Raw genomic sequence first — 19,256 nt, forward strand, 5'->3', positions numbered from 1 at the left:
CAAGTGCCCACATCAATAATCTTCTGGAGTTAGTTTCTCCAGCCTGGATTCCATTTTCCAAATAGAATCCAAATATCAACAGCACCAACAAGCAGATTTGAAGCCCCAATAAAAGGTATTATTAAATTGTTAATAGTGTTATTCTTAGAATTGTCTAGGTTAATTGATAATGTTCATGCCAAAACTAGTTTGCCCCTCATTATCAGTCGTGCTCCAGGTATGAGTACAAACTTTTGGTGTAAAAAGCAGGTACACTCCGTTCGGTGTGCAAGCCGCTGGTTGCAGGTCCTTAACTCAGGGTGTGGCGTCGCCTTTTCAAACCCCCTCTGCAAGCCGCGCCCGCCTCCTCTCTCTCCGGTGCGGCCAAACTGCCCAGTTCAGTTCACCGGCTGGCACCCTCTTCCCTGTCACCATTTCAGCCTGGCTTCCTAGGGCCCCAGCGTCCTCAGGCGGGTCATCTCGGACCTGCCCTGGACTGTCCCCCACAGGAGTCCCCACCTGCACCCGCCCCCCCAGGAAGAGGCGGTGCTGGCCCAGCTCTCTCGGGTGGACACGCCAAGAGGCGGCTGTGGCAGACGGCGAGTCACGTGCGGCAGTGGGGGCGGAGCGCGGCCGGCGGGGTGGGTGGAGAAAACAAAGCCCCCAGCTGTCAGCAGAGGAAGGAGGCGACAGCGCCGGAGCAGGTGAGTCAAGTGCATTTAAAGCGGTACCGCCCTGGCGCACCCCAACACCCCCTGCCCTGGCGCAGTCCCTCCCCCGCCAGGCTCTGGCCGCGCCTCCTCCCGCCGCTAGGTCTGCAGCTTGCGCGTCGCCAAGCGAGTGGAGCCGGGGGTCCCGGAGCCCAGCAAGAAGTTGTGCAGGGGTCGGCGCGGCGGCCCCCGGGCGTACAGTCCCCCGCGCTCCCTCGGGCTGCATCTCTCCTTCGGGTCCCCAGCGCTGCGCACCCCAGGAAAGGGGGGAGGGCGTCGGGGCTGCCACGCTGGCAGAAGCAAAGTGGACTGGCTCCGGGGCGGGGGGCGATCGGGGCCGTCCAGGGTGGGGAGACTTGGCGTGGGAGAAGGAGGGGATCTCGCGGTGGGCGCGGCCGCAGCGCACTGCCCTGGAGGCTGGAGCTGGGGCACAGGGGCTGCGCGCTCCGGGCAGACCGGGAAGTGCAGCGCGCGGGCGCCCGCGGGCTGGGGAGCTGGGGGCACCCCGGACTCCCGGCTCGGCTGCTGCCCGCGGCGCTTCTCCTCCGGCGGAGAACAGCCCCACCGCTCCTCGACTCCGACGCCGGCTCCCGCTTGCGCCCCGGGCGCCCAGGACTTAGGAGCCGGCTGGGTGGGGAAGGAAGCGGGTTCTTATTCTGCACCTAAGTGGTTCTTCCGTAGGGAGCACCCTGCGCGCGGGGCGAGCGCTACTCAGGGACTCCCCACTATACTTCGGTAGGAAATTCTTCAATCTGCCCTTAGAAGGGCTGCACCGAACCCAGAAATCCCACAAAGAGCCGGAAGGAGGGGGTGAGAGCAGAAAAGCTCTCCCCTCTGAACCTGGAGAGCTCGGTGAAGCTGACTTTCGGACCCCGAAAGGGCTGGTGGGTTTGGCCACCCCTTGAGTCACTTTGCCAATCCAGTGCGGAGGGCAGAGCTGTAGCCTCGGAGGAAGGGGCGTTGCAGCCATTTGATCCGGAGGAGCCTTTGTCTTAACCCCCAGCACCTTCTGCTAGTCCTCGCCGGGTCGGTAGCGCGTGGAGTGATTAATATTCCGAACATTAGCCGTCCCTTCACCTCGGCACCAGCCAACGCTGCTGTCCCCTCCCTGAGGGTCTTCTCTACCACTTGCTCTCACTTGCTCAAATCCTCGCCTTTTCAAAAAAAAAAAAAAAACGGAAAGAAAAGAAAAACAAAATGGTCCAGACCCGCTAGGCAGGAGGAGGGGGTCACTAAAAGCACTATATTGCAGTCACTGCAAAATCAAGAGTTAAATGCTTAGACCCGCGCCCGCCCGCGCGTGAGAGACGGAAGAAGAACTTTCTTGATTTGCATAGTATCTGCCCCGGGGCCGCGCTGCGAGGCTGAGGTTCGGTCCCAGCCGGGGTGAAGCGCGCAGTGCCGTCCTGATTGAGGTCAGACACAGCACCTACTAATCTGAGGACCGGCGGCTTACAACTTTGCCGAGCAGGACACTGGAATGAAACAGAACAGAGATCAAAAGGTAACCGGGAGAATAGCAAGATTTATAGGACACAAAATTTGCCTAACTTTTTAGCACGCAAAGAGGGGAATGATCCCTGGTTAGCCAGTGTCCCTTCTGGAAATGTCTCCTTTGTTGTCGTTCTTCTCTGCCACACTCATTAAAGATATTAGTGAGGGGCCATGTGTCAGTAGATCTCTTAAGATAGATTTGGGAGCTGACCAAGTGGTCCTTAGGTAAGCTTATTTGGTTCGTTTTCCTTGAATGGGTTAGCTATGCTGCTTCAAAGCACGGGTTCTCAAATTTTGTTGCATATTGGAATCACCTGGGGGGCTTTGGAAAAAATCCTGATGTCCTAATCACATTGCAAACCACTTAAATCAGATTGGGTGTGAGAATCAGGCATTGGTATTTAAAAACGAAAACAAACTCCAGGGGATTTCATTGTGCAGCGAAGTTTAGAATCCCTATTGCAAAGGAAGAGTTCCGGTGGCCATTAGCAGCAGGCGTTGCAAGACAAGATGCCAGTTTAACTACTAGGGAGGGTGAGAGAAAAGACGCTGAAACTGAGGTGCGGATGACTAACACCCTGGGGCGGAGGACTGTCATCTGGCAGCCTGGCTGGTGGTGACACCTACCACATCATTTTCCCCTTCCCTGCCTAGGGTTTGGTTCACTGTCATTGCCTGGTTTCTGCACTGTGGTTAAGGGAGAGGTTAGAAACTTTCATTCCTTTGATGACTCATGTGTAGCAGGCTGTAGGGAAACCCGGCAGAAACAAACTCCAGCAGCCTGGTGAGTCAGCGGGCTGCAGTCCGCAGCGATCCCAGTGAATAGGAAGTAATTACAGCAAACAGCTTATTGACACATGCACCACTCCTTTGAGAGCACGTTTTAATACCTGATCAGGATCTGTTTGCTTGCAGGAGCCACTCCCTTTTCCGACACCCCATTCTACCTGTTTCATATAATGCTCTCTCTCCTGCTAGAAGGGGAAACATGACGCCAACTAGACTTCTTATAAATTCCTTGGTGGGAGGCATATAAGAAACTGTTGGGAAAGTGTAAACTGGTTTGGGTTACTTCAGTTATTCGAAGTAGAAAGGATGAATTTGTACATAAATTTTGAATACAAAAAAGTCAATTACTGTTTGTACATTCAGGTACTGATTAAAGGATCCATTTAAATAGAAATGGTTACACCTAACATTTTCCATAAAATTTTATGTTTGCTGCTAACCAAAGTTTTCTTGGTTTTAAAGTCATCCCCAAAGGATCTAAGATAGCCTGTTTAAAGTTGCAAACAAAGTTAACTTAATAAACTTATTTTTTTTAATTGTTTTACTATTACTTTCAGTTTTTATACCACTCCTTTCTTCCTTATTCTTTGTCACCAATGCTCTTTGTACTATTTCTTAAATGCTTTCTTCCCCATCCTCAATTTCTTTAAGGGGGAACAATTGCCTTGCACATAGTACTCACTCAATACTGTCGGCCACCGAACGTCATCGGAGCCTCTCATATAGGGGCTTTTATGTCTGCAGCCCCCACAGAGCACAAGAAAGTGAGAGTTAACAGATACTGCTCGTTTGTACTGAAGATCAGAAGGTGGAGAGAACATTGGAAAACAAAGCATCCTGAGTACATAAGTTTTGTTATTTTTCAAGACAGACATTCCAGATATGTAGAGGCCAAAGTTCTGTTACAATTTTTAAGTGCTATAAAATGATAACCCATTTGTTCACTTACATTTTTACATAAAACAATATCAAACAATTTAGCATTTTGAACAGAACTAATAATTGTCACAACATTTAACTACACTCTCGTGGGCCAAAGATTCACTTCACAAAAGTTCACTCTGCGCCCATTATTTTGAAAAAACAAAAACATGCACATCCAGTTATGTGCATACCTAAAGGAATTCATTAAGCTAGGAGTCGTTACAAAACAAGTTAATAGTTGAACAGCTTTTATTGTCATCTGTCTACTCCTCTCAGTAACGTAGCACAAGTACATTTAAATAGCCAGCATATTGAAAAGTAGTAAGTTGGATATATTTTTTGATAGACACCACCAAAAATAAATGTTAATAAGACTTTCCAATGACCAAATTCATTCTCACTTCTTTGTAGCTTAGAAAAGGAACTGGGGATGCACTTCTGAAATGTGAACCCCTTTTTTGGGAGCTGTAAGATATTGAAAGGTTGAAAGTAGTCTAGAAAAATAAGACTAATAGGATTACTCCTAGCTCTGTAATATTTACAAGTAGGTCAAAAGGGGTGGGGTGCAAAGAAAGGGTGTCATCTACATTTTAGAGGCTCTAAAGGGTTTGAGAACAGATGAGAATCACCCAGTGTTATTACCTTAAATTTACATAGCCTTTTGGTCTTTCTAACATATCAGAGGCCTAAACATAATTGAGTAGATGGTATTCCCAGGTGCAAAATTGCACAGTGAATCCAAAAAGTTAAGTGATCTTCCAAAAGTGGCAATGCCAAGTCTAGAACACTAGATTATTGGCTCCTTTTCCAGTGTCTGTTACATCATACAAGTTTTGATGTAGTCTTGCCTGGAGGCTTTGGCTAGACAAGATTAGTTCCAACTAGCTCCTCCTTCCTTGAAATAGTAGAAACTATTCACATACATTGTGCACTCAGTGACTTTATTCTTAAATAACCTTTGGACTAGGCCAAACCCAAACAGTCTGAGCCATCTTTAGCTTCTTCTCTAGGTAACCAAAGGTAATAAGTTCTTTAAATCTTTCCCCAAGTCATAGAAGCATCAACTCTCTTATTAGGGGCCCTTAAAAGTTACTCCCACCACCCAAAGAAAGTTTAAATGCCCTGTACAACATCTTCACTAAGAAGTCCTCCAATGTATGCTTGAATGTCTCCATCAAAGCACATTGCAATCATGGGAAGTTCTCTTTGCAGCATTCACCTGTTGGAGGCCACGAAGAATAGATACAACTCTCTTATGTAATTCACCTGCAACTATCATAAACATTTTAAAGGAATTCTCCTTAATCTGTGATAAGGAAAAATCTGGCTGCAGTATTTAAAATCTCTTAATTCCACAATTTTTGCTCCAATTTTGCCACACTTCAGAAGTACTCAAATTTTGTTTGTTACACCAGACCTTTATAGACTAAATTGACGAATTTGCTTCCAACAACCTAGTAATCTACACACTTCAAAAATGACTGCTGACAAACTTTATACAATTACATTAATCTTGTGTTGAAACTCATGGCTCTGTTTCAGGAATTAGCAAGGCTGGAAAGATTACTATTAAGATTCTAGAGAGACTATTTGAAAGAATAACTACATTGATAGGAACTTGTCTCAAGTTTTTATTGTAAGTGTTACTTGTCATAAAACTTTCTTCAATTAAGAGGACTTCCTCCTTTTGATGAATTGTTAATGCCACAGACTGGGAGTTGGCAGATGAGTTTCACTTAGACCGAAGGAGCAACTTTAAGAGTTATATATAACTGATATCCTCTTCATCCCTTCCGGAATCAGTCCCCTTATAATTTATAGACTGAAAAAAAAAAGGGGGCTCCTTTTCCACTAAATCAAACAATGAATTATGATGTAAATGTTGGACTTTAGCTAAAGGATTTTTAAAAACAAAACCAAAAAATTTTAAATGTGTTTAGCCCATCCTAAGACTATTGATAAAATGGTATGTAGATCTCTAATTCCCAGATAAACTTAATCCCTTAGTGCTCCTGATGGGGGAGCAGGAAGAAGGTTTGGCTGGAGATAGACCATGTAACTCCTATGCTGACTGGGTAAGGGACCAGTCTAAGTGCAATTGACTGTCCTCCTTTATGATCTAGATTTCACATTTTTATTAAATATATTCTGTTCGATATAGCTCATGTCACACATATAACACTAGTAGTCTCTCTCTAAACTAGTTCCTAAAATTAGGAAATTATTGGACTTACTATATTTTTACTAGAGTGGGGCCTTCATAACTGCCAATTTGTTAAATGGGCAAAACATTCAAAGGTGTTTTGCTAATAGGCAGACCTTGGTCCCAACTTATTATAAACATGGCAGGCATGACTTGGGCTTTGAAGGAGTTACGAGAAAGGCAAGTAAGTAACAAAAGGCAACTGGAAAATGAATAGTTCCTTTTAGTTTTGCTAAAAGTATCTGAAATTATTTATTGGATATTATGCATAAGAGTGAAATCAGAGGACTAGATGACCATCTTTAAAAGCTGGTAAAGGCTTTCAACAACTAATAAGCAGGAGATGAGAGAGTGCCTGCAACCACCTTACCCTTTCCTTCTTTCAAAGATCTTAACTCTGATCCATTTGACAAAATTTTAAAAAGAGAATCTCTCATGATTCTTACCAAGAAACCACTATCTTAGTTTTCCCACTGAGCTGCTTAGCCGTCCATAAAGTGGAAAAGAGAGAGAGCTAGAAGAAAAACCTCCCTTTTTTGTCCCACCTTGGTTCTTCCCCAGAAAGAAGCTATTATTTATATATAAGTAAGGCTCTTTGTTAGTTTCACTTCCAGTTTGACCTCTATCATGATTTTTTTAAGTGCGGTCTTCTGGGCACAAATCTCCTAAAGGAGCTTCCACAAATCATCATCGGTAATAACCAAGTGTGTTATGTGGTACTGGCAAGTCTAGAAAGTAGTTTGTGTTTAAACAGTTGGAATGTTTCAACAGCACTGTCAGTGGGTCTGTTAATTTTCCATCCCAGCATCTGCCCTCTCAGCACTTCAAGGTAAGTTAGAATTGGGGGTATGGTTTTATCTAGGCTTGCCAGGTAAAATACAGGATAACCAGTTAAATTTGATTTTCAAATAAACAGTGATTTTTTTTTGTTTTTAGTGTATGTCCCATACATTACATAGATTACATTGGATATAATTATAATAAAAATGTAATCAAATTTAACTGAGCATCCATTTTGTGATTTGGATTTTGTTAATTTTTATTTTTGCTAAATTTGGCAACCCTACTTTTATCATATAATAAATATCAAAATGACTAGTTTTTCTGGTCTGTAAAATATCTGATTTGAGGTTATATTTCTAAGATAATGAATTAAAATATCTTAGCTACCTGCACCTACTGAAGGGGAAAAAAAAAGTCATTAACCAAAGTTTTCTGCACAATTTGCTTAACTGAGGGGAAATGAAAAGCAAAAGAAGAACAAGAAAATCAGCAATCTTTTTATTTTGTTAAATAAAGCACTTCCTATTCTTTCACAGATGTTTTTATAGACTAGATACTTCTATAGGCAAGTTGTTAGTTCAAATGAGGCTAACGTGAGAAATCCATGAACCATGTCACCAGTGCGTTACTAATCAAATTAAGATTCCAGATGATCCCATGGTGCTTTGATGCCCAGGTGAGGTCCCAGGACCTGCAGCATCAGCATCATCTGGAAGTGTCTTAAAATACAGAGTTTGGGGCCCAGTCCAGAATTTCTCAATCAGAGACTTCACTTTAACAAAAGACCTACAGGTGATTCATGTGAACATTGAAGTTTAAGAACTCCTGAACTATTTGCTTTTTCCGCATATTGTTCATTTTATTTAATACCTTGTTGAAATAATCCTTAACGAATTGTCTCTTTTAAAAACTAAGAAGAAATAGTTTCTTTGAATCAAATATCTTCAAGATATGCAATCATTGCATTTCTATTTTATTCATATGAAAACTCTAAATGGCCATTTCTAATTATTTATGATAAATTTATTTTAAAAAAATAAGACAAATGAATTTTTAGAAAGATTCTCATGTGAACTAACTTGACAGTCTATTATAAATACCATTCCGGGTTGCCCTTGATTAATAACCTATAAATTAAGTGGATCACAATTTCTGGCCCTCAGATAGCCAGCAAACCCCTCTTGTGTTTCTTGGTTTCATGTATTTATATGCCTATACCACACATTCAAATGCTTGTATCCCAGGGTTCCTCTAAAACTGGATAAAGGAGATCTTGTTTGGGCCTGTGGGAAATTCCAAACTATTCTTGTGAAATTCTAAGTTTTAAAGAATAATTAAAAAGGTTCTATAGATAATTGTTTTTGAATTCAAAAACCTCACTTCTCTATGCCTGTCTTCCTGTTTTTTAGAAGTTATGGTAGTGTGCGGTAGAAAGAATCCTGGAATTGGAGCAAGAATGTCAAACAGCCTGTATTTTAAAACTGCCTCTGCTGCTAACTGGGTGACTTTGGAGATGTTAACATCCTTCATCAACATCCCTCAAATTGAGTTTTCTCAGCTGTCAAATAGAGACAGTGGAGTCTGACATTGTCATAAGACTCTATTAGATAATGTGTGTGTAGATCTTCACAACTGTAGGACATACGGTGACATGGTCCTAAGCCTTGTTTAGTGATCTGCTTCACATAGGGCTGACAGCTGATGAAATATTATAGGATGTGGTTTCCTGGAACATTAGCCAATTTAGAAGAAAGGTGGTGACCATTTTAACAGTTCCATCTATACATTGGGAATGGAACCATAAGGCACTTATCTTACGTGTAGCTGGTGGCTGTATGTCCCAGTCAACCACAGACTCTTCCTTCTGCTCCTCAGAAACTTAAAGTTCTCCTTGTGGCTGAGGAAGAGATCTCCTTTGGGCTGCAGGGCCCCAAGCAATAAATTCCTTACCAGTCACTGCTCTGCGAAATCAAAGACAAAGTCCTTTTCTGCCAGAAATTTGTATAATCCCTCCTGCACTCTCTCCCAGGTAAAGTTTATTAATGGGTTATAAAAACTTCCTTCAATATTTTAAATTATTCAATTCATTTTATAAAATGTTATTCCTTCAATTATTTCTTCAAAAACACATGTTTTGGCCGGGTGCGGTGACTCACGCCTGTAATCCTAGCACTTTGGGAGGATGAGGCGGGATAATCGCTTGAGGCCAGGAGTTCGAGACCAGTCTGGGCAATAGCAAGACTCTGTCTCTACAAAAAATAGAAAAATTAGCCAGGCGTGGTAGCACACGCCTCTAGTCCCGGCTCTTGGGAAGCTGACGTGGGAGGATTGCTTGAGCCCAGGAATTTGAGGTTGCAGTAAGCTATGATGATGCCACTGCACTCTAGCCCAGATGATAGAGTAAGACCTTGTATCAAAAGAAAAAAGGTTTTTTAGGTAGCCATCATAACCACATTATTATATAATTGTGATTAGTTATTAAGTATCTTTTTATCTTATCCAATCATGCATCTCCAAATTGGAAGAGCCTGCATGGTTATTTTATTAAAAGCATCTCAGGAAAGAATTTCTCCCAACAGCACACAGAGGAGAAACTTATTTATCCTTTTGTTGTTTAATAAACAACATAAATTCATTAGTCTTTTAAAAAGTGAAGGAGGGACATGAGGGGGAGCACTCCTAATCTTAACCACCCTCAGGCAACTATTACAAAAACTGTTTTTGTGTAAAGCTCTTGTCTGTATTTACATCCAACAATAATTTATGTAAAATGTTTCCTTAGCATTTTTAATGTTTCCTGTATCCAGCATAATGCCTCTAGCTTTGGTGTCTTCGCCTGTGCCTTTGCTCCCTCTTCTGCCTTGGACACCTTTCCCTGGTTAATTCAAGCTCAGGCTTTCTCTTATCTCAGGTATTAATTCCTCTAGGGCCTTGCTAACTCAGAAAGTGTGGTCCACTGATGAGTGGCATCAGCATCACCTGGGAGCATCTTGGAAATGCAGAAGCTCAGGCTCCTCCCCAGACATTCTCAGTCAGAATCTGCACTTTAGTAAGATGCCCAGGTGGTCTGTTGTTAGGCATCGACATTTGAGAAACCTCAATCCGGAGAGCCTCACCTTCCAACCATCACCTCTGCCCACCTGTCACTGGCCCAGCCATCCCTGTAGGGTAGGTTAGGTGGCCCATGTTTGATTTGCCTTTCGTCCCAGAGAACATGAATTGGTTGAAGATTGCAATGGACTCGTATTCACCTCCACATCCCCAGATCCTAGCACAGCACTTGACACCTAAGAGTTCAACTTGGGGGATTGTTTCATCATTTTCTGACATGACTGCTTTGTAGATGGAGGATTGCAATGAGAGTTTTCTTGTGTACTCAGAGTACTTTCCATCACAGGCCTGCAATTTGTTAAAAAAAAAAAAAAAAAAAAGGCCTCCCTTTTTTGCGGTATTTCTTATAGAAAACGTACTTGGGGAGGAATGCTTCTTTGTGAGCAATTTTTGAAAGTCCCCTATCAAAACTTTGTCTCCTCTGCTTAAAATATGACTACCTGTTAAATACCAAAACTTCTGGGAGGAATCACACTTTAGACTTGGTGTGAAGGTTGACCAGCTGGCAGGCTTTGGTAAGTGTTTAGGAGAGGGACATAGAGATAATGGTTATCTGATGGGAGGAAGTAGGGGACACTAACGATGCTGGAAAAGATAAATGACAGAATACTGGAAAATAGCTTCTAACGCCAACAGATGTTAGCATATTTTTGTCTTGAATCATAATGTAGGTCACTTTTTCATTTAAAAATAAAACACATTTCTATAAAATCTCAAGATGTGACTTTTTTCTCCTGTCCTGCCACATCTATGACAAATTTTATCCAGCCCTACATTCAAAGTGAACTACTGATACCCTAGGGATTTTTTTTTAGATTTTTTTTAAAAAAAATCTAGATAGTCCAAAGTGCAGGGACTTCTACACTGATGTTTTTAAACTTACATTAAATCTAAGCAATAACTGAACTATAGGGAGCTTTCACTGTACCCATAGATCACAAGTTTTTTTCATTGTGAAACGAATGTTTAGTGGACTTGGGAACACACAATCTAATGCAGGGAGGCTCAGCCCGTGAGCCCCTGTTTTGAGTAGCAGGAAGTTGATGAGAGCTTTGGAATCAAATTGTGCCCAGAAACAAGAAACATCTGTCCTACAGCGCTATTATTTGTCTTATTTGAAAGGAACTAGAGGCTCTTGGTACTGCTTACCAACAGCTCTCACAATTAGTTCCTCAGACCACAAGACTATAAGGATCGCAATTGTATTCAAGAATGTGTAGCCTTTTTTTTCCTCTTGGGAGTCTACTGCTATACTTAGCCATCACCATGGACACCAACTCCAGTGGAGTTGTGAATCTGAGTCAGGTTCACCCATTTTGTGGAAGAGTCTATTAGGTTGTCTCTCCTAAACTGCTTACCTAAGTGTCTATGATGATGCTATTCATGATAATTTGCCCAGACCTGGGACCTTGGGTGGGGTTTGCTAAGAGTCATCTGACACCTTTAAAGCATGTCTTATTGAGCAATCTGACGCAGCTGAGCCATGCAGGATGGGTAGAACAATTGTTTTCTATGAGCTATAACATCTAGCCTAACTCCATTTGAGTCATACTTTTCATGGCATTTGCAGCCCATCACAATGGGAAGAGATTATTTTTTCCATTACAAATATATAGATTTATATTTCAATATGAAAAGCAAATTATTTGAATTTTTTAGAGTTTTCCATCAATAAAGAACAGATATTAACAAATATGTAAATTTTTAACACTGTATTCTTGTGAGTCCCAGTGGTGTTTTAAAGGTTGCTTTTGGAATCTGGAAGCCATGTGAATGTTTTTTGTTTTTCATAATTGAGGGAGTTTGTTTTTAAATTGTTAAAGAATGATTAATAACCTTGAACTTTGTTACCAGCCTGTTAATGATTTTGTATCACTTTGGTTGAGAGACTCTTGCACCTTGGATTTCTCTATCTGAAAAACTATGTAAATTTTTTTTTTTTACTAATGATCGTGCGTAGAGGATCTAGAGATTAAAAGAATTAAAATACCAAGTTAAAAGTGTTACATATAAGAATTAAATGATAGTTAAACAGAAAGCAGTAATGGCTACTAAACTCTTCAAAAGAAAACATGAGTTAAGACAAAGAATGGTTGTTTCTACCCCTTTAGTTCAACATTTAAGTCTAAACAATGATCTTCTCTCAAAACATTTGCAAGTTAGTCACAACACATTCTTATTGTTTAGTATTATATTAACAATAAGTAAATTTAAACTGATTTTCAAGAGACCTGGTTCTTGTCCCAGCTGTACTTAAGGTGCAACCCAAGTCAACTCAATTCATCTTTCATACCTTTAGCTCTCCGCTTTCCACAAAATATCCCAGTGCTCTGAAATGTGATTGTTAATTCTTTCTTAGAATAAAATATAATAGAAATGCAATGGGAGCTATATTTTTTCCTTTGGGGAATCCATAAATTACTTCCTAAACATGAGGAAAATATGTAGTTTTGATAGTCCATTAGCACACTGAATTCTTTAGTTAAATTGGAACAGGCAGATGTAGTGATAAGTTTAAACGTCCATTTAACATATGGAGAATGCCATTATAGCTCCTCACGATATGAAAGCAGTGTGATTTCTGGCAGAACAAACACATTTTAAAAAGCATACACTCGGAATCCTTCCTGAGCTCACGTTTTCCCCGTGCATGTGGTTCTTAGTGTTGGGTCATCTCTCCATCAGTCAGCCTAGACTGAGAAATAAAGAGGCCGTGTGTCATATCCTGTTAGAGATAAGGGAAGACCTGGAAAAAGAACTACTGACCAAGTCTAGCAGTGAGTGGTGTTGTGCCACCTCAAAACACAGGTGAAGGCAAAAAGGCCTGCATCTCATGGTTTTGTGTTGCTGTACAATTAATGGACACCAATACGGTACCTGCCGGGGGCACCAGAGCATGCAAGGACAAGTAGAAAATAGATTTAAAACACAGGGATTAAACCAACTATGTCAAACTTTTTCTTTTAGCCTAACACACATGGAGTTCCCCTTCTTAGGGCTGTAGTTGAGCTGTGATAGTGAATGTAAAAAGGCCACAATTCAACAGTTGTGACCAGAGGTAGGAATCATCACTGCTTTTATGGCCCTGGTATCTGAAAATGAAGGCCAAACGGTGCTCAAAGAGGAGTTTGTGATGAGCAAAGCCTTCCTCTGACCAGGTTGTAGTGGCGCTGGACTCTGGACACATCGCTCTAAGACACCTTCCCACTCCTGGAGGGAACAAATGAAACTAGTTGTGTCCACCTGTCTTGAAAGTCTGGCACAATCAGAGCATTCTGACAGGGAGGATCTCATGAAATCAGAACATAACTCTCCAAAACACATGCCTTTCATTATTTATGCCAATTAGTATCGTAGTGTTTCAGAGCTGCAGTCACCCTTGGAGATCACCTCGTTATGGATTTTTTTTTTTTTTTTACTAAAACCACTTGGCAGCTGCAAAGTTTTCAAGTTTTTAGTGCACTGTTTGCTTTTGACAGTGTTTGGCAAGTTATCTGAGCTTCGTCTTGGCTCTGTAGTACATTGTGCAGATGGGGAGGACGAGGTGACACATTAGCTGTCCCTGTGGGAAACAAAAAAGGAAGCACCTTGTGGGATGAGGAAGAACAAGAAGGCAGAGAAAAGAGCTTCTCTAGGGTCCCAAAGGTTTGAAGGAAATAAAAATATTAAACACTGTGTTAAATGAAATGTTATCTACGAAGTGTGTAATCCCTATGACAATCTTATGAGCTACCATTCAACATAAAGCTAATAGGAGAAGTTTCACTTGTGGTCAGAAGGTTAAATTTGGGTTTTTGGTTTCTGTTTTTTGCTTTTTTTTTTTTTTTTTCCTTAGGCTGCCAACCTTAGAGAGATGGTGGTCAAATTGCAGGGTTTTCCAAGGTCATGCATTACAGAAGAGGTAGCAAGAGAGATCTCAGCAGGGCCAGAAAGGCCAGTGAGGGTCCTCTTCCAGAAATTTCTCAGGGCCCTTTTCATCAAGGCCACATCTAAAAAAATCCCTTAAGATACATATTCCCTCCCATTCTGTTTAAGCTGTTGGTCTTGCCTAGAGTTCATTCTATTTTAATATTTCCTGACCTTGTAATGTTCAGACCCAGTTGTCTAGGGAGATATGTTCAAATTCAGTTATTTAATAATAATGATAAACTTAATAGGTATTTTCCATTTGCATAGAAATTTACAGTTGCTAAAGAATTTTTATACATAGCAGCAACCTTCTAAGTAGCACTTTCCAGAAAACTGTAAAAACTCTGGGGCCCAGAGTTTAAATGGCATGCCCAATGTCACATAATTGGGAAAACCTCAAACCCAGAGAATTTTACTCCAAATCCAATGTTCTTTATACCCTCCAGGTTTACAAATGGTAGCTGGTTTCTCAGGGTAGCCCTCTAAGGTCCTTTAACCCATAAAAATATTGAATTATACCAGTATCTTAACTTCTAACCACCTTCTGTTTCCATGGAAAGATACATAGGGTTTCAAAAAATTAGTTGACAAATATATTTTTGAAACACAGTCCACCATAGATGAGGACTCCTGATAGTCTAGCATTGATAGTCACTTCTTTTTCGCCAGTTTGAAAATGCGAGACCACCAAGAGAGGGCATGATGAGCTGTTCAGGTATATTGTTAGAAAGTTCAGGCAGTCTCTAAAGTATCTTTGAACCTGACACTTGTAGGCAGAATGATGGTCCAAATATGCTGCACAGTTGTGGAAACAGTAAAGCAAGGTTTTTAAGTTTTTAGCTCATTGTTTGCCTTTGACAGAGTTTGGCAGGTCATCTGAGCATCTTCCGATCTCTCAAGCATGCTGGATGTACATGTGGCAGCTTCAGCTGGCTCAATTGTCTACACAGAAATAACAGTGGTTTCATTGAGGGTGCTCATGTAACAAGATCCAGAAACAAGCGTTCAGGTCAGCAGAGAAAAAATAACGAGTTTTTGTTATAAACACTCTCTAATGCATTTGCACAAATTAGGCAGTCAAGTAGATATCATCTTGGAAAGGAGAGAAATTTTCTAAGGACCTGGAAGGCCGGATGAGTACATTACCCCTGTGGGGTTAGGGATGTGGAGGGAGAGGAGGAAGAAGAAAAAAGTGGTGTGTCCCAAGGATGAGTTTTACCTCCTTAATTTTGCTTTGGTCCATCATTTGGTACCAAGATCTGAGCTATAAATTAGTTTATTTCAGTTGGGATCATGTGAGTGAATGGCTCATCCGACCAGGCGCCCGTTAGATTGCCACCGTAGCAGATTTTGTAAAGAGCTCTGATGCAGAGAGGTTGTGCCTTGCAACCAGCAGCATCAGCAACACCTGGAAGTTTTTAGAAGGGCAGAATCTCAGACCCCACCCTAGACCTGCTGAATCATAATCTGCATTTTAACAAAATTCTCAGGTGATTCGTAAAGTCAGGAAAGCACAGCCACAGAGGATCCTGAAAAATAAAATGCTTATTTCCTTCTAATTTTCAGAATGAGAAAAAAAATGATTTTTCACACTCTACATGCTATCTAAGAAAAGTGCAGTCATAAAGCTTTCCCCTTTTGTTCTTCCACTTTTCCCTGTCAATTTCATCGCATTCACAATGCCATGATATAATTATTAATTCTGTGTCTGTCACCCAACTGGACTGTAAGCTCTCTGGTGGCTGTGCTGTGTATTGTTCACCCTTAGATCCCCAGCACCTAGGCTGGTGCTTGGCTTCTAACAGGTGCATACAGTGGTACTCAGGATCTCCACCTTCAAAGTACAATAAACATGGGTTTGAATCCCAGCCCTGCCCCAAGCCTCAGTTCATGCATCTGTGGAACAGAAATAAAGAATAGTACTCCTCCCTAGCACAGTACTTGATGCATCTTAGCTACTCATAAGTGGTAGCTGTTGTTATTCTTATGTGCTGTTGTTATTTCTTATGTTCAATAAATATTGAACAAATGAAAGAATAGGAACCTCATATAAAAAGTTTTAAGAGGATTAAAATTTGGTGCCCTGATGCTTCAAATATATGAAATTGAATTTAAAAATGATACGCAAAGGAAATCTGAGATATATAAGAAAAGACAAAGGTAGAATGGATTGGAATGGATCCATAAGAAAAGCATGTGATTTAGAATCGGAAGACCAGTGTCCTTTATTAGCTGTGTGATCTCACGCAAGAAACGAGCTCCCTAAGCCTCAGTTTCTTCATTTAAAGGGTGGTGGTAATAATCCTCTTTATTTCATGGGGTTATGCAAAAGCTCTTACAACTTGCAGAGCAGGAGGGCAGGGCCCGCCTTATTCATTTTTGTACCCCTACCTCTTAGCACGGTGCCTGACACATAGGAGATGCTCAGTAATGCTTGTGTGTTCAATCGGATTAGAGCATGCACTCTCAATGGGGATGAAAATTGGATATCATAATGGCTTGTGGCCTCCAAAGCTTACCCCTTACAGACAAAATCCTATTCTGTACCATCAAGGGGATCCTAAAGGATTTCTTAGCATCGTTAGGGGATAAAAAGGTTCTTTGCATGTGTAGAGAGGAAATGAGGAAGATGATTAAGAAAAAAAGTTTGATAAACACAATTAGAGATCTGGCTCTGTCAAGGTACCACATGACAATCTTTACAGAAAAAGCATAAAAGAGAGAAAAGCACTAACTAAAAGGCAAGCAGAGTGAATCTCTAGAAGAAGTAAAGAAAGAATGGCAATTTCAGGATACTGGGTGAGATATATGTAAAAAGAATTTTGCCAAGTTAAGAGCTATAGAAATGTATACTTATGGAGGGAAAAGCCTCTAAGAAATATTTTCAAGTTGGGTATTTTACTTGGATTTATTTCCAATTATATGTGTTCATTCTCCCCCTGGTTGTTTTATCCATGACCGTGTAATTGGGGCTTCTGTTCTGCAATTTCCCTAGGATATTTCCTAGTTGAGTGGAATTCAGCACAAATTTTCCCAGCGAGGAACTTAGTGAATATAGACCCAAATTTTTTGTAAGTAGATTCCTCTGTAAGGTGGACCCCAAGAGCAGTACTGACTGTTGTTACATCAGCGTTCTGGGGTCTCCACATCGGCTCAAACAGGAAACTTGTGGGCAGAGGCTATGCAAACATTCCTGCACATTTCTGCAAGTTCCGTCCACTTACCAACACTTTTAACAGATGCGGCTGAAAATGTTAAATAAGAATTTGAAATGATTTCCACAGAGCACAGTGCAAAAGCTGGACAAGGCTTTTCCATGTTTTAAGGAAGGTCATAGCAGCCCTTAAAACCCAACGTCCTAACAACCCTCTTGCCACTGTCAAAGTCTTACTTAGATCTCATGTGTAACCCTTTTTTAACATGTTACTCTGTTCCTTCTTTGGATGGTCAAAGGAATTGCAGACTATAAAGATAGGACATGTAGAAAGCAGGGCTTTAGTTTCCGCTATGACCTGAACACTAAACTTGAACCCTGGGCTCTGAAATTGAACCTCTCTCAGGGCTACTGTCCTGCTTCACAAGCATTCTGCCACATTTCATTATCAGTCACATATGAGGAAAGGAGTTATTCTTCTATGTCTACTACTCTATTTTTGCATTGGCTCACACCTATAATCCTAGCACTCTGGGAGGCTGAGGCAGGAGGATCGCTTGAGCTCAGGAGTTCATGACCAGCTTAAGCAAGAGCGAGACCCTGTCTCTACAAAAAATAGAAAAATTAGCCAGGTATGGTGGTGCACACCTGTGGTCCCAGCCACTTGGGAGGCTGAGGCAAGGGGGATGGCTTGAGCTCAGGAATTTGAGGTTGCTGTGAGCTATGTTGATGCCACTGCACTTTAGCTGGGCAAAAAAAAAAAAAAAACAACCTTCCATACTATTCTATTTTCAAAAATACCTGATTAAAAATGGATAAAAGCATAAGTAAAAATAATTATAAAAAACATTTCACAGGATTATGTGCATGGTATTTTTCATATATGTAGTTTGTCTCATGTAATCTTTTGAAAGAATTTTACTTTTGTACATTTAGCACCGGGAATATTCTACACTAAAATAGAAAGGGCAATCTTAAAAATTATTTTAATTCTGGTTCACATGGAAAGTAGCAGATGGATAAATGAAGATTCCAAGAAGAGGAGGTTAGGCTACATTTGTATGAAAAGAACTGAATTTCTATTTTCTTGTAGCTATGATTTTAGGTAGTTTCTGGGGATTGTCTTTTATAGAAATCCAAATCACACGAACATAGTTTATAACATCATTGCCATTCTTAATATATACCACCAAAATTACTTTATCAGCCAGCTATAATTTTCTTTAAACTCCTTAAATATACCTCATGGGTCATTTGGTAGCTTGTCTTTGTTAAGGAGAGGAATGAGTTGTACCAGACTTAGTACTCAAGATTCAGTGTAATTTGACCTCTTTTACTTGCCAGATACTCCCATTTGGTTTTTGGTTTCCCTGGTGTGTGCTCGGTTCTGGGCTTCCTGGCAGTCACTCCCTGGGGGAGTCGCACTGGGGGTGGGGTTGTGTCTCTGGGCCTCCTCCTGCTGCCCCTGGGAAGGCCCTGAGCCTACCCAAACCCACTACTGAGGTGCTTGGTGGAGGCAGGGCTCTCTGAAAAGCTGATAGTGAGTAGGCTTGGCCTCAGGATTAATGGCCTGTGACCTTCTGTTAATGCTTGTGAGCTGCTTTATTCCTAGAAAGCTGTGGACCTCCCACACTAAAAAATGTGATCTACAACTGGAGTTATTCAATATCTCAAAGTGGCCATGGGGAGTTTGGAATTCAGGAGACAGCTCATTGTGAAGATTCAAAGATAGCTTAGTCAACTCTTGAGAGGAAAACATGGGCTCAGGCCCCAGTGCTGCTCTCTTCCTGGAAAAGCTGTGAACAGCTGGGGAGGTGGTAATGCTCTCTTGGTGAGGAGGATGCTTTAACCTTGTGTTGACCAGAAGCCTCATTGGATAGACACATAGCAATGAAGAAAGAATAAAATCTTCTTTCAATGGCATGGCATGGTTTGAAATATTTTTACAACCATTTTCTCACTCTGATATGTTAATATCTTTTATATATCTGTGGCTTTGTGGCCAGACATGGAAGCAGTAGTCTTTTGGTGGTGGCAGTGGGGGCGGGGGGACTCTCTAGCTAAGATAGATAGATGTTCTGTTACTGTGGCTCAGACACGGGATGCTGGAATTCCAGGTTTGTTCAAAGAAAGAAGATTTGAAATTTCTAGAGGATGGGGGGAAATGGACATTTGTAGGAATGGAGAATGTGCTTTGTTA

At 41.3% G+C, this 19,256-nt stretch overlaps 1 protein-coding gene across 3 annotated transcripts in view; it reads left to right on the top strand.

Annotated features, from left to right (window-relative positions):
• Positions 1-545: 545 nt before the first annotated feature.
• The window catches only part of MAPRE2 (microtubule associated protein RP/EB family member 2), a 135,738-nt gene continuing 117,027 nt past the window's right edge, over positions 546-19,256 (top strand). Inside the window, exon 1 of one of the 3 annotated variants that reach the window (XM_045527838.1) lies at positions 546-683. Coding sequence is in view for 2 of the 3 variants with exons in the window: in XM_045527835.1 (XP_045383791.1) it covers positions 2,170-2,193 (24 nt within the window). In the remaining variant the exon portion in view is untranslated. Of the gene's footprint in view, positions 684-1,893; positions 2,194-19,256 lie in introns of those variants that run through there. The other 2 variants (XM_045527835.1, XM_045527837.1) reach the window with 2 other exon arrangements.

The sequence above is a fragment of the Lemur catta genome, chromosome 16 (genome assembly GCF_020740605.2).
Source record: "Lemur catta isolate mLemCat1 chromosome 16, mLemCat1.pri, whole genome shotgun sequence".
Taxonomy (NCBI): Eukaryota; Metazoa; Chordata; class Mammalia; order Primates; family Lemuridae; genus Lemur; species Lemur catta.